At 40.8% G+C, this 13,556-nt stretch overlaps 1 protein-coding gene across 2 annotated transcripts in view; it reads left to right on the top strand.

The window, feature by feature from the left end:
• Positions 1–9,853, top strand: part of ARHGEF12 (Rho guanine nucleotide exchange factor 12) — a 3,716,336-nt gene extending 3,706,483 nt beyond the window's left edge. For both annotated transcript variants that reach the window (XM_044081016.1, XM_044081015.1), the window contains one exon: positions 9,053–9,853. In XM_044081016.1, the coding sequence (XP_043936951.1) occupies positions 9,053–9,063 (11 nt within the window). In that variant the 3' untranslated portion in view covers positions 9,064–9,853. The remainder of the gene's footprint in view (positions 1–9,052) is intronic.
• Positions 9,854–13,556: the final 3,703 nt, after the last annotated feature.

Below are 13,556 nucleotides of genomic sequence, written 5' to 3' on the forward strand. Positions count from 1 at the left end.
GGCAGGAAGATGCATTCAGGGCACAAGGTCCTCTACCCAAATGCATCTACATATCCATCAAAAAGAGATGCTAGCTGTTCAGAATGCCCTGACAGCCATCAAGGACCTACTTCATCTAGGACAACTACTGATAAAGACAGACAACACCACGGTCATGTGGTATATAAACAAGCAGGGGGGAACACATTCTTACCCCCTTTGCAGACTAGCCGTGACTTTGTGGGACACAGCATTAACTTACCAAGTACATCTGCAGGCGCATTTCCTGCCAGGAAAGAAAAATACTCTGGCAGACGAACTAAGCAGAAACCTTATGGATCCCCACGAGTGGCAGCTGGATCTACAAGTCTTCAGCATGATAAAGAAATGGGGATGCCCGGACATAGATCTGTTTGCTTCCCCTCACAACTACCAAAAAGATTCTGCACAAGGACTTATCACAGACAAGTATGGAAAGTGGACACCCGCTGGAAAAACCTATCAGTATATGCCTTTCCCCCACTGCCTCTCCTCCCCAAGGTACTCCTAAAGGTCAGACAGGAGAAGGCAAAAATTATACTGATTGCCCCAGACTAGCCCCGCCAGTACTGGTTTCCAATCCTAAAGACCTTGTCTCAATGCCCAGCTTGGACCTCACCTCAAATACCTCATCAACTGTCCTAGCAAAACAATCAGATCCTGCACAGCCAACTCAGGACTTTAAACTTCGCAGCATGGCGGATAATGTAGTCATACAGTCTCAGTAAGGCTGTGATGGATGTCATTTTGGAGGCCAGAAGGCCTAGTACTAGAAAATCTTATGCTGGAAAATGGAAGAGATTCTTTGCTTGGAACCAGGCACAAGGAACTGATACAGCTGTGCCAAATATTCCTCAGATTTTGCAATACTTAACTGAGATGCTGGACAAAGGCCTGTCTTTTTCATCTATTAAAATTCATGCCTCTGCCATTTCAGCTCATTACAATACAGAGCCACCAATCTTTTCTCATCCCTTATTAAAACAGTACCTCAGAGGAGCCAAAAATGTAAGGCCTCCAAGGAGATCACCAATGCCTGCATGGGACCTCAACTATGTCTTGGAAAAACTCACCCTGCCTCCTTTTGAGCCAGCTTCTACTGCTGATATAAAGTTTTTATCTTGGAAAACAAGTCTGCTCCTAGCAATAACTTCTGCAAGACGAGTTTCGGAGCTACAGGCACTCATGGCTGTGGAACCTTTTATCCAGACAAGGTCTCTCTGAGGACAAACCCAACATTTATGTCTAAGGTGGTGTCCATTGTGGCTCTTAACCAAACTATTCACCTGCCAACTTTTTATCCAAATCCACAGAACAAGGGGGAGAGAATTCTGCATTCTTTGGACGTACACAGACAGTTTAGATTCTACTTGGACAGAACTAAAGTTTTCAGAAGGATAGAGCAATTACTAGTGGCATATGCTGCAGGATCATAAGGAAAGGCTATCTCAAAGCAGACTATTTCAAAGTGGATAGGCCACTGCATTTATTTCTGCTACTTACACCATGGCAAGCCAGTGCCTAAGGGCATTAGGCCACATTCATCCAGAACTGCAGCCACTTCAGCAGCTTTTTTCAGGGGAGTACCAACTAAGGACAGTAGAGGCTGCTACTTGGAGTTCAGTGCACACCTTTACAAAGCACTATCATCTACCACTGTACTCTAAATCCAGGGCAGGCTTTGCCACTGCAGTTCTGCAGGGCCTCATAGCCGCTGCTAATGCTGTTTAGCTCCAGCCTCCCATCCATAGCTTTGGGACTGTACCCAAATGTAATGACTGCAACAGTGAAACACAAAGAACATAGTACAGTTGTGTACACTTACCATAAATGTAGATGTTCGAGTGTATTCACTGTTGCAGTCCAGGTTACCCACCCACCTTCCCCTTTTTCTTCTGATGGAACCTATCTTTCCTTTTCTGATTTATACAACCTATGTGGTGTATTTGCTTGTAGAGGAAGGTAACGTTTATATTGGTGCATGTATTTATATATATATATATATATATATATATATATATATATATATATATATAAATTTTGGCTACCCTTTTAGGGGGCACCTGACATCTGGGGCAAGAAAAACTAAAGAAAATGGCGTTTGCCGCATCTTTTATACCCCTGATGACTTGACATCAGGGAAGGGGCGACAGCAGCCGACGCAGGACCCAGGACTTTGGAATTCAGGCCGACTGAGGGCAACCTGCCATCAGGATTACCCAAGTGTAATGACTGCAACAGGGAATACACTCGAACATCTACATTTATGGTAAGTGTACACAACTGTACTTTCTTCAGGAGGCAAGGAAACCTACCACTAGAAAGTGTTATATATCCAAATGGAAAATATTTTTGTCTGGTGTCATGCTAGAGAACAGGACCCACTGTCCTCTCCTATTTGTGTAAGCTACTTAAACTGATCTTGCCTACTCCACGATCAAGGCATACTTATCCACCATTTCTGCATGCATACTTCTAGACCCCCTCTTCTTTCCAGGCTGGATTTAAAACAGTGTCTTACAGGCTTCCTTCACTTAAAACCTCCTAGGAAAGCTTTTCCTCTTCCTTGGAACCTTGGCTTTTTTTTCCTTGAAACGCGCACTCTACCTCCCTTTTTGAACAAGCAGCTACTGGAAAACAATACTACTAGTAGCCCTTACTTTAGCTAGAAGATTTTCTGAGCTCCAAGCAGTGATGGCATCCCTTCCCTTCCTTATCTTTCATAAGGACAACTGATGGCCAACCTCTCGTTTATGCCTAAAGTGGTCAATGAGCTGCCCCTCATTCAGGTCACCAGTGTCTGCTGCTTTTTTCCCTGAATCCCAAAACAATAGAGAGAGAGAATCCTACATTCCTTGGATGTACACTGTCAGCTCAGTTTTAACTTGGACAAGACCAAGTCATTAAAGAAGATGGACCAGTTTGTTTTCTTTCAGGAAACTACTGTTTAAATTGTGTTTTTCTATCAAGATTCAACTCTTTACCCTGATCCTGGGTGACTTTAACTACCCAGCCATAGATTGGAGAAACTGCTCATGCCAGAACCCAAATGCCCAGAGATTCCATGATTTTTATCAATGTAAATGCCTTGGAACAGCTAGTTGATGCCCCCACAAGAGGTGATAGTGTCTTGGACTTGGTATTAACCAATATTACTAACCACTGCAGCACCTCTACTATAGTACCATCCTCCCTGGTAAGATCTGACCATAAAGCGGTCACTTTTGAAGTCAGCATCTCCCCGACCCCTCTCTATCTTGGGTGAAACAAAAAAAACTCCTCGAAAGCTGATTACAACCTCTTGAGGGGTGGTATAAACAGCTTCACAGCCCCCTCCCACTGTAGGAACTGGCACTGATGTCCAAATCAACACCAAAGTACTATACAAGCATATATAGAGATGCATGGAATCAGGAATACCTGACAGGACAAAATCATCCTGTGCAAGGAAGAGTAAACCTGTCTGGTGGACATCTGCAATAAATAAACTATATAACAAAAGGAAAAAAATTGCTGTCCAGGACCAAAAAGGAACAGGTGCCCAATTGGAATTGCTATCTCTCCTTAGCCTAAACAAGCAAATAAGAGCACTAGTGAAATATTCTAAAGCCAACTTTGAGTCCAAATTGGCCACATCTACTAGAAACGCTCATAAGGCCTTCTTCACATATGTCCGCAATCTGAAAGGAAGCACCCAGATCTGTTCAGAACTGGTGGTCAAGGACACCATATATACAAATGCTCTAGATGTATCCAACCTAATGGCTGGCAGATTCAGAAAAAGCTTCACCCCTCTGTCCCAACATCAATAAATCAGGACATCCCCAGTACCTGCCCCCCTCCCCTTATCTCTAGGGAACAGGTCATCACCGCCCTCTCAAAGGTAAAAAAAAAATACAGCCTCCATGGGACCCCGATAACACCTCAGGCTGCATCCTACATGAACTCAGGCATGAACTTGCAGCACAGTTAGACACCCTGTTCGACCAAAGCCTGAGTACTGGCTTTGTCCCAGCATAGTGGAGGACAGCCACTTTCCTCCCTGTACATAAAGGTGGAGCATCCACCGATCCAAGAAATTAGATACCTATCAGCCTAACTAGCCTGATCTGCAAGGCCTTGGAATTGATTATCATGGACCTCATTAACAGGGACATTGGCACCCTCCAAACACTCAACCCCACACAGTTTAGCTTTGTCAAGGGGAGGTGTCATGTCTGTTAATTCTGGTCGACTTCTTTGTGAAAGTTACCAAACCCATGGATGAAAGGAAGACCGTGCACACTGCCTACCTTGACCTGGCCAAAGCCTTCGACACTGTTCCCCACTCGGGCATAATAGATAAACTCTCTCAACTAGGCATCAATCCATATGTTATCAGATGGGGTAGCAAACTGGCTCACTGATAGAACCCACCTAATCAAAATATGGGAAGCCACCTTGAGCAGTAGACCTGTAATGAGCAGTGTACCCCAGTGATCTGTCTTGGGGCATCTGTTATTCGGGATATACTTCTCTGAGGTGCAGGCCAAAACCAGTGGGCTATGGCTGACAAGGTTTGCAGATGACTACAAGCTGGGCACAGTCATTATTTCCCCAAGTGATGTGGATGTCCTCCAAGAGGGTCTCACCCAAACAAATGACTGGTGCCAGAAACATGGTCTCAAACAAATGACTGGTGCCAGAAACATGGTCTCAAACTGAATGCCAAAAAAAATGAATAGTCATCATCCCCTTTGGGGAGAGACGTCCCTACATATCACATTAATAACAATGTCTTAAGCAAGCAATCAGTCGTGAGGGATTTGGGCACCCGGGTTGATAGCAACCTGACTTATGACCAAAATGTTGCTTTCATTGTACGGAAAGCTTTCTACATGGCCCACTTTATAAGTAAGGGTGTCTCACCCAGGGACAAGGAGGTCATAATATCCTTGTATTCTTCTCTTATAAGGTCAGTTGTTGAGTATAGCGCCCCCTTTGGCATGTATCTCGCAAAGCACATGCAGCAGCCAGAGAGACCAGAGAGATTCCACACCAGAAGAATCCAGGGCTTCAAACATCTACCCTACATATATAGGCTAAAAGCCCTGTCCCTGTACTCAGTTTCATACAGACTTCTCAGAGGTGACCTCTGTCTGCCATACAAAGCAATCTCAGACTCCACCTTGATGTCATATCTGCAAGTCAAGCTCCACTCAAATAACCCACACACGCAACCTCAACCTGGTCTGTGACATCAATAGGACTTGGTGGTGGGACAGATTTATGTCCCAGAGACTCCCCTATCTGTGGAATAGACTGCCTCTTCACGTCAAGCAGAGTACCTCATTATCCCTTTTCAAGCACAACCTGGATAGCTGGATGGGAAAAAGAAAATACACCCCTGGGATTCCACCTGTGTCCCTGCTGGACAGTGGCTTTGGGTGCTGACTTGTCTAAACATGGGCTAAACTCTTGTCTAAGCTTATAAGGGCCTCAGGGCCAGTACCCTAGTAACTTCCTATAACCCTGTGAATGGCTAAAGCACATTGATCTAGAGCAGTGATCTCTTTTGCAGCCATTTACAAAGACATTGACTCAAGAGTCATCCTAGAAGCATCAACTTGGCCTCCAGTGCATACCTTTACAAAACACTATAGAGTAGATTCTTTCTCTAGTTCCAGAGGCTCCTTTGTCAGGTCAGTCTTCCCTGGATTAATTGATAGCTGTCTTGTGACTGATCTTTTCACAGTCATTACTCAATAAGCCTTGGAAATCACCCAACACTTTGCAATATTGCAGTAGTGATTTAAGGAAGGGCATAGTACAGTTGAGTAACAACTCACTATAGTAATAGGTGTCCTGCTGATCACTGCTGAAGTATTCTTCACACCTCTTTATCACCCTTATTTCTCTGTAATTAGGTTTCCCTACTTCTGTTGGACCAAGGGAGAGCCATTCTCTGCCTTCTCCTTTTATAGGTGAGCTTTACCAGTCTTCTATCCTCAGGTGTCTTCAGGTCTCCAGGCTTTGAGATAATCTGAGGTTTTCACACTCATACATCTGCTTGCATACCCTTCTGCTTATGGGCTTAGGTCATACATCAGACATATGGCTGTATGGAAGGTTTTAGCATTGATACCCCAGGCAGATGTCCAGGTTATTTGGTGGGATACCCAAACAGTTTGGAATGCTGCACCAGTGATCTGTAGGACATCAACTGTTATAGTTAAGTTCTTACACAACTGTATTTTCAAGGACTTTAGTGCATGCGTGACCTGCTGGATCCTGTTAACAGACAGACAAGTAACCATCACTCTTTCCTTGCTCATCATAATCAGAATGTTTGGTTTACTGGATGCCTGCCTTACAGGCTTATCATATTTGACTCTGGGACTCCTACCACTATGCAAGGTTAATATGTGCACAGTGTTGCAGAGAATGCTTTGTGCCCATGTTGCGTTTTGGAGGTACTTTGGGTTTAGGTAAGTTAATCTTTATGACATCAGCATGTGAAGGATTATGTGTAGTGTGATGGGCATGGTGAGATGTATGTGGTGTACAGCTGATGATACAGAAATCTGTGTGTGTGTGTGTGTGTGTGTGTATGTGTGTGATTTTAATGTCCAGTGCTGTTATATATGTACATCTCTCACACACTGTTGTGCATTTGAGAAATAGGTGGTCATCAGAAAGCATGAGACAATTCTTGTATAGTCTCAAGATGCCCATATCAGTAAGACAGGCTACAGAAGCTCTGGGAAAGTGTAGTAGCTGTTGGTTTCACATAATGAAGTAGTCACTTGATACTAACCTCTTTTTTCTTGGTTAAGGATAATCACAGTCTTTCTTAATCAGTCTAGTCAACTGCCAGTCCTTTCTGCAGTCTATCAGATTAATGGAGAGCACTGCATCTGCTGGATGCAGACAAATGACAAGATGATGTACTAGGAGAAGTAAAGTACTCTAGAAATCAGATTAACTCTGTTTTGTTCAAGAAAGTGCAAGGTCTACCTGTTAATAAGCAATCTTTTTCTAAATGATTGTCACATTGCACTACCTTTTGTTGTAATAAACCCTTACAAGGGCACAATAAGAACACATTTCCTTAGGACAACAACATCTGCGGCATATTTCAAAATTGTTTATGCATTATTTTAGAACATGCCACATGGTGTACAGTGCACACCAGACAAGATAGACATACAGTCTTTGAGCAGGACAAGCTTTGGCGTGGCCTTATTATAAGGGATCCTGTTACTGTCTATCTTCTTTTAATACATATGGTACTACTGCTTAGGAACCTACATAAATGTTATGATTTGTGATTAAGTTGACCCTCTTCAAAGAGGACAGTAGAGTTAAGTACAGGGCTTCTTACCATAATGTTAGATCTTTAAGAAGAGTTCATTGTAACAGTTAAGGCTACTCTCCCTCTTTTTCCATGAATAATTTTACATAGTTATTTATTAAATGTTATAGCAATAACCCACGGCTGTGTGTGGGTAAATCCAGCATTACCCACACCCAGCCGTGGATTATTGCTGTTATACAATGGCATTATTTAAGAAAAATGTCACTTAATGTCCTTGTATAACGGTGCCCTAGTGATCTTCCACTTTTTCCTAATGTACTGAGCATGCGTGTGGGACTTGCATTCCCACGCTTATGCAGTACATCATTGCTATGTAAAGGAAGCAACGGAGAAAGGAAAACCTCTGTTCCCTTTTTTTTAATTTGTTTTCTTTTGTTTTTACTTAAAACAATGAAATCCAGAGATTTCAGATGAACGGGAAAAAGAAAATATAAGGATAATCAGGAAAGTTTTTTCTAGTTTTGTATAATGTACTTAGTTATCCTTGTATTTGTATTAAGTCTCCAATTTTTGTAAGTTTATTTAAAAAAAAATTAAGGAAAAGTAAAATTTTAATAGCTTATATTAATGGAAGAAAGTCCGAGCGACTGGACTTTTTTCCATTGGTATATGCTCGATTTGCAATGGATACTCTGGTTGGGCTGACCAATCAACGTGCTTGTTTTGGAATGTTAGTGGCCAGTCATTGCATAATACTGGATTTACTTCACAGTTGCTTGTTGTTTTAGTATAATGGTAAGCATTGTTTAGTTTTTTTTTAAGGGCAGTGTTTTGCCAGTCTGGAGATTAAAGGGGCTTGAAGAACAGAAAACTGTAAGCAATGCTGGCCATGTGAAGTACCTTACATGTGTAAAAAAGGGTTTGTGCACTGATGGCTATGTATAAGTACCTCACATATCTACAAATGTTTTGTGGAATGCTGGCTACGTACAAGTACCTCCCACACTTACAAATGTTCTCTGTGGAATGCAGGCTATCGTAGCTGTGTATTTCCTTTCAGTCTTTCGGATTTTCCCGGTTAGGGGTCGCCGCAGCAGAACTCCAGTCCGCTAAAGATTGGCAGTGGATTTTTACGGTGCCGAGTTACCAGCCCAACCTTCAAAGAAGGCACTCCCAGTCACGCATGCACCTACCTGCTTGTTTGTAGATGTCACTTGACCGCGGGGAGGACATTCAGAGTCCACACAGAAGGCGCTCCAGCCGAGAATCAAATGGGAGAATCTCTTGCTCTGAGGAGACAACGCTAACCGCTGCACCACCACTATCATGGCTGTGTGTAAGGTTTTAAATAATGATGGTACAGGCACTTCTCAGGACTTTATAAGTAATGAAGTACTACTGATAATACTTTGAATGAGATTACATTCATTTGGCAATCCAGAGGGTGACAGAGGTTTATTCATACATTTACTGTTACACCGGCCACTCTTCAAAGATGTCATGTCACAGTAAGTATTCTTTTTACTTTGCAAAACTTCACAAAACTGCAGAGTACATTGCTTGCAATTCTTCTGCATTTTGTGTAGGAAAACATTGTACAGGTCAAAGCAATCTGAAACAGTCTGTCAGACTAGGAAAGTGAGTATTTGAAAGCAACTAATTGCTTTGCCATCTGTAGTTACGTAGTGGTTTGTGTTATGTTTTTATCTCATCTCTGTGTTTTCTTTCTTTTTACAGATAAAAGTTAATGAATTGTGCCATTTTACTCAGGATTATGGGTGTGACTTGAGAAAAACGGCATTGGCAAGCCTCTGGATTCCATTTTAATTGAGAATTCTGAGTTACAAGTGGATGGGGTGAACAGTGCCGTGCTGTTCTCATCAGCAGAATTAAAACTGATAATTCAAGTGAGACTGATGCTTCATGTGAGAACTACTTTGGAATCATGCATCTCCAGTATCTTGTCAGGGAGAAAAATTAACCCTTTGCACCTCAGCACTGTTTTGTTTTTCTTAACCATATTTTTGTATCTGAACTTCTGAGCTCTATAGTGGATTGCAGAAAACAGATGTATAAAGCTTATGGTGTAGGTTATCTAAAATGTATTTAGATGTTTTGAAAAAAAAAATCATGATTTATTTATTTGACCTTTTATTTCTTATGTTAAAAGATTTTATTTTTTGTGTGTGTGTGTGCGTGGGGGAAAGTGGACTTTTTAGCCCTTAATTTAACTAAAAAAACAAACAAGCTTCTTCTAGAGTTTAAGAAATGTGTGCAACAATATGATCATTTATTTTTAACCCAACCTGAACTAAGATTAGACTGGAGGCTGAGAGTATATGCAGGTATGTTAGACCCAGTCATCTGGCCAACACTGCCACTTTTTTGACTATACTGTTTTTGATCATCTTTGAGTCAGGTTTATATGCATCAGCCATTTTGCATCAGAAGTTGAGTTCTTACTGATGCACTATTTTGTAAACAGTACAGCACAGTACAATATGACAACCGAAATGCATTAAATAACTATGTACGTCATACTGCTGTATAATCCTGTTTTGTTCAGAGCCAGATGTAGCGTAGCCCTAACACTGTGTGTAAGAGGTTGTCCTGTTATCAAGCTGACTTATTCTTGATACTGAGGATAGTTCAGAGCTACATGTCATTAACCCTGAAGATCTTGTACATGAGGCTTCCCTGTAAATGGATAATTTCTTTGTGTCATGATGCTAAACGTTGCTCACTGTTGGATTAAGATTGAAATTTAATGGCATAACAAAGTTGCAAACTTGACTGTTTGACATCTGTGTAATAGATCCAAAGGAATTTCAAGGCAGGTGAGTCTTGTGACCATTTACACCTTGTCGGTACACACCCACAGGTTGTACGTCCTTTCTGTAGGAGGACTAGGCCAGTCAAACCCGGAGTGAATCTATGGGTACGCATCCAATCATCTAAGCTTTGTTTGAAGGATGAAAGCATGTAGCACTGCTTAATCTGCAGGGTACTTTGTTAGAGGCTGAGGAGGCACTGAGAATGAATGCATCTCTCTGTTATACTGTAGCTCCTGAAGAAGACTTAGATCACTGATTTTGGTGTTTATCATTCTGTTACACTTACGGAGATGCAGGATATACAGTATAACTGGGTCTCTAATAGTCAAAGCTGTTTTCAAAGCTAGTTTACTCTGTAAGTGAAACACTGAATCAGCAAAAAGAAAAACAGCACAGGTGAACTTGAATTGTGAATGTAGGCCTTTCTTAATGTAATACATTCTGGTTGTTGGCCATTTAGTGCATGTGAACTCCAGCACTACAACTTCATTGTGTATGTCATACGCCCCTGCAGCACTCCAGCATTAATGCTGTGCGCACAGCATGCTGAAATCAGTATTGTCCTGCACTGTGCGCCATTGGTCCTTTACACATTGATAACAGCACTTATTCCTCACCACTATGCAGCAAAATGTCAAATGCAGTTAGGGAAAGTTGCAGTTATTCTTTATCACTACTGCATATGATGCCACATGCATTAGTTGGTGTCACAAGCAGAGCAGGTGTTTAGCTTTTTAGCTGGATGTACCTATTTTTCAAGACATTTTGACAACAAACCAAACTATTGCTAACCTTGGAACCACACTCCACAGTACTGCAGTACTGATGCTGTTTAACATAAAACTTGTCTTTCTGTTATACACACTGGATAGCTAAGTATATAGATGTCATACATGTGGCCTTCAAAAGTGTTTAGCAGTACTTCTGCCACAGCAAATTGATACCCTTGTTAATGTGTATTCTGGAATTCAGTCAGCAGTGGTGCCACATGTACAGCCTGTTACTTGCCTTTGTCACACCTACCACATCACATAACCCTAGTATGTGTGTGGCTGCCTGATGTAGCAAACTATGAAAATACCTACTCTAATGCCATACAGATGGTCTTAAATGCAGTATATGCTATAAAATGTTAGAGAGTGGACATTTTTTCATAATCAGCTAGGGTATCCAAATTAATTAGATATTTGTATATGTAACCTGCATCTCTGAAAACTGCTAAAATGTTTTGTCGTATCTCAAAAATATTTGTGTGACATCTCAGTGGTGTGGTAGTTAAGTATCAAAAGTTAGTTTTCATCCATAGCAATCAGGCTAATGTGTGTTGTGTATTCATAACTGCTTCTGTTTTGTACAATGCAGAACTTCTCTACAAGTTCTCTTTAGTGAAATTGATCCTTGCGGATTTGAAGTTTTAATTTCTTGTTTGGCACAAATGGAAGTTCCAAACCTATTTTTTGCCATGTATGCTTTAAGGGCTGTTTTCATACATCTCAACCTACAAAAGTTGAAAAGAGATAACCGAGGCTGTTGAAAAATGGGTATATCCAACTCAAAAACTGAACACCTAATTAACATAAAAATTGAATACCAAGTTGCACGTAACACTTTTCTTACTTCCAGGAGAATTGTGGAGTACTACTCAGAAACACAATCTAAAAACAGTGCGAAAAAAATAATGTTAGAAAATAAACATATTATCAACAACATAGTGTAAAATATGCAGCCTTTAGTCGAAGATGTTAGATGTACCACACAGTCATTTATTTTTGATACTGAAAAGAGATGTGTCGCATGCAATTCCTCTTTCCTTAAATGTAGTGCCATCAGCATACTAGTCATATAATCTGATTTCCCATGTACCGAAGAGCTTCATAATCACGTGTGACAGTGTAATTCAGAAAATTATGGGGGGGGGGGGGGAGGGGGGGATGCAATCCTAAAAAAATAGGTACATCATGTAAAGAGGTAAATCAAGCCTGAAAATATGTACTTAACTCCAATATAGTTACAGTTGTTTTAAAGAGTTGATAAGGGGACAGACTGGTCAGAAATGTGTACCTAACTTTATTTTACATAAGTGAAACTTTCATAACTGGTATTTAGAATATTAATTAGTTTCATTAATCCTTTCTGACCATCTGCAGGTAGCGTGTACTCCTTTTTTTTCTGATAGCAAAGTCAAAGCAGCGTCCTCACCCCCCCCCCATGCAGTGAGAACTTAGATGTCAGCTGTGCAGACCCACAAATATCTTCAAAGCATTCCTTTTTTAAGTGTCTGATGCGTCATTAAAACCATCATTCAGTTGTCTCATTATTTATTACACGCCATTGTACTTGTTTAGCAAATCATCTCATGCCTCATTTTTGAATGTCTTACTATGTCTGAAGAGCTTTTAAAACTAATATTTGTTTTCCCCAATGAATCCTTTGGCACATTATCACTGTTACATCTCTCATACCTGTTTCGATTCATTTAGATGATAAACATTGTGTTGTATGTTAAAACAGGCCATTTTTAACCAAGTTATTTTTAGTACAAGTCAGAGGTGAGTGCTACCCAGTCTTGTATTCAGTAAGACCATTGTTTAGGAAAAATGTCAGGGTGGCTAGTATATCACAGTAAGACTGGTTTATATAAGTTGGCTTCTCAAGGGCACCTAGACCACAAGCCTAATAACAACTACTGACCGTAACACAGAGAATACCTAGGTTTGAGTCTTCCCCACTCCATTCAGCAAATATGCCCTTCCCACTATCTTCCAACTCAACCCATGAAGTCTAACAAAATAATTAGCTAATATTTTACATTTATATTCCTTTCATCATAAGGACCTAATACCATAAAACAAAGGTGCAGTCTAAACTCCCAAGTTTCTACAGCTGTCAACTGATTTATCCTTCTCTGACATTCCATTGTTAAAATTGATTTAGGAGAAACTACCTGCAGTAAGTTGACACTGCGCATATTATACTAAGCAAATAAGCAGCCTGTTAGCTAGACGTTATCATTCATAGAGCCTGATGGTTTATTTTCACCCAAGAAACAAACACCCTTCAGTTTAAAAAAAATAATCATATTGTGTATGTTTCTCTTATGTTATGCCTTACTAATAGCCAAAGGTGGTGGTCTTCTGGTGCTCTGCTGGAGTAAAACAGGTTAAAGACCCAGTGTAAACTTAACCTTTTCAACATTGATATAACTTTATTCTCTTTGTCTGCATGACATGCTGCTGTCTCCTATGAAGGCAGCTACCAAGTACAAAACGAAACTATTTTCTTAAGGCACTACTAAACTGACCTTTGAAAGGGCAGAATACAGTATAAGAACCATAACAAGAAGTAGAATTATTGTAGATGCATAACTCCTCTGCCCCTGTTTATAGACTTGAAACACCATTAAGAAA

Source organism: Protopterus annectens, chromosome 8.part0 (genome assembly GCF_019279795.1).
Source record: "Protopterus annectens isolate FY-2018-M chromosome 8.part0, PAN1.0, whole genome shotgun sequence".
NCBI lineage: Eukaryota > Metazoa > Chordata > Ceratodontiformes > Protopteridae > Protopterus > Protopterus annectens.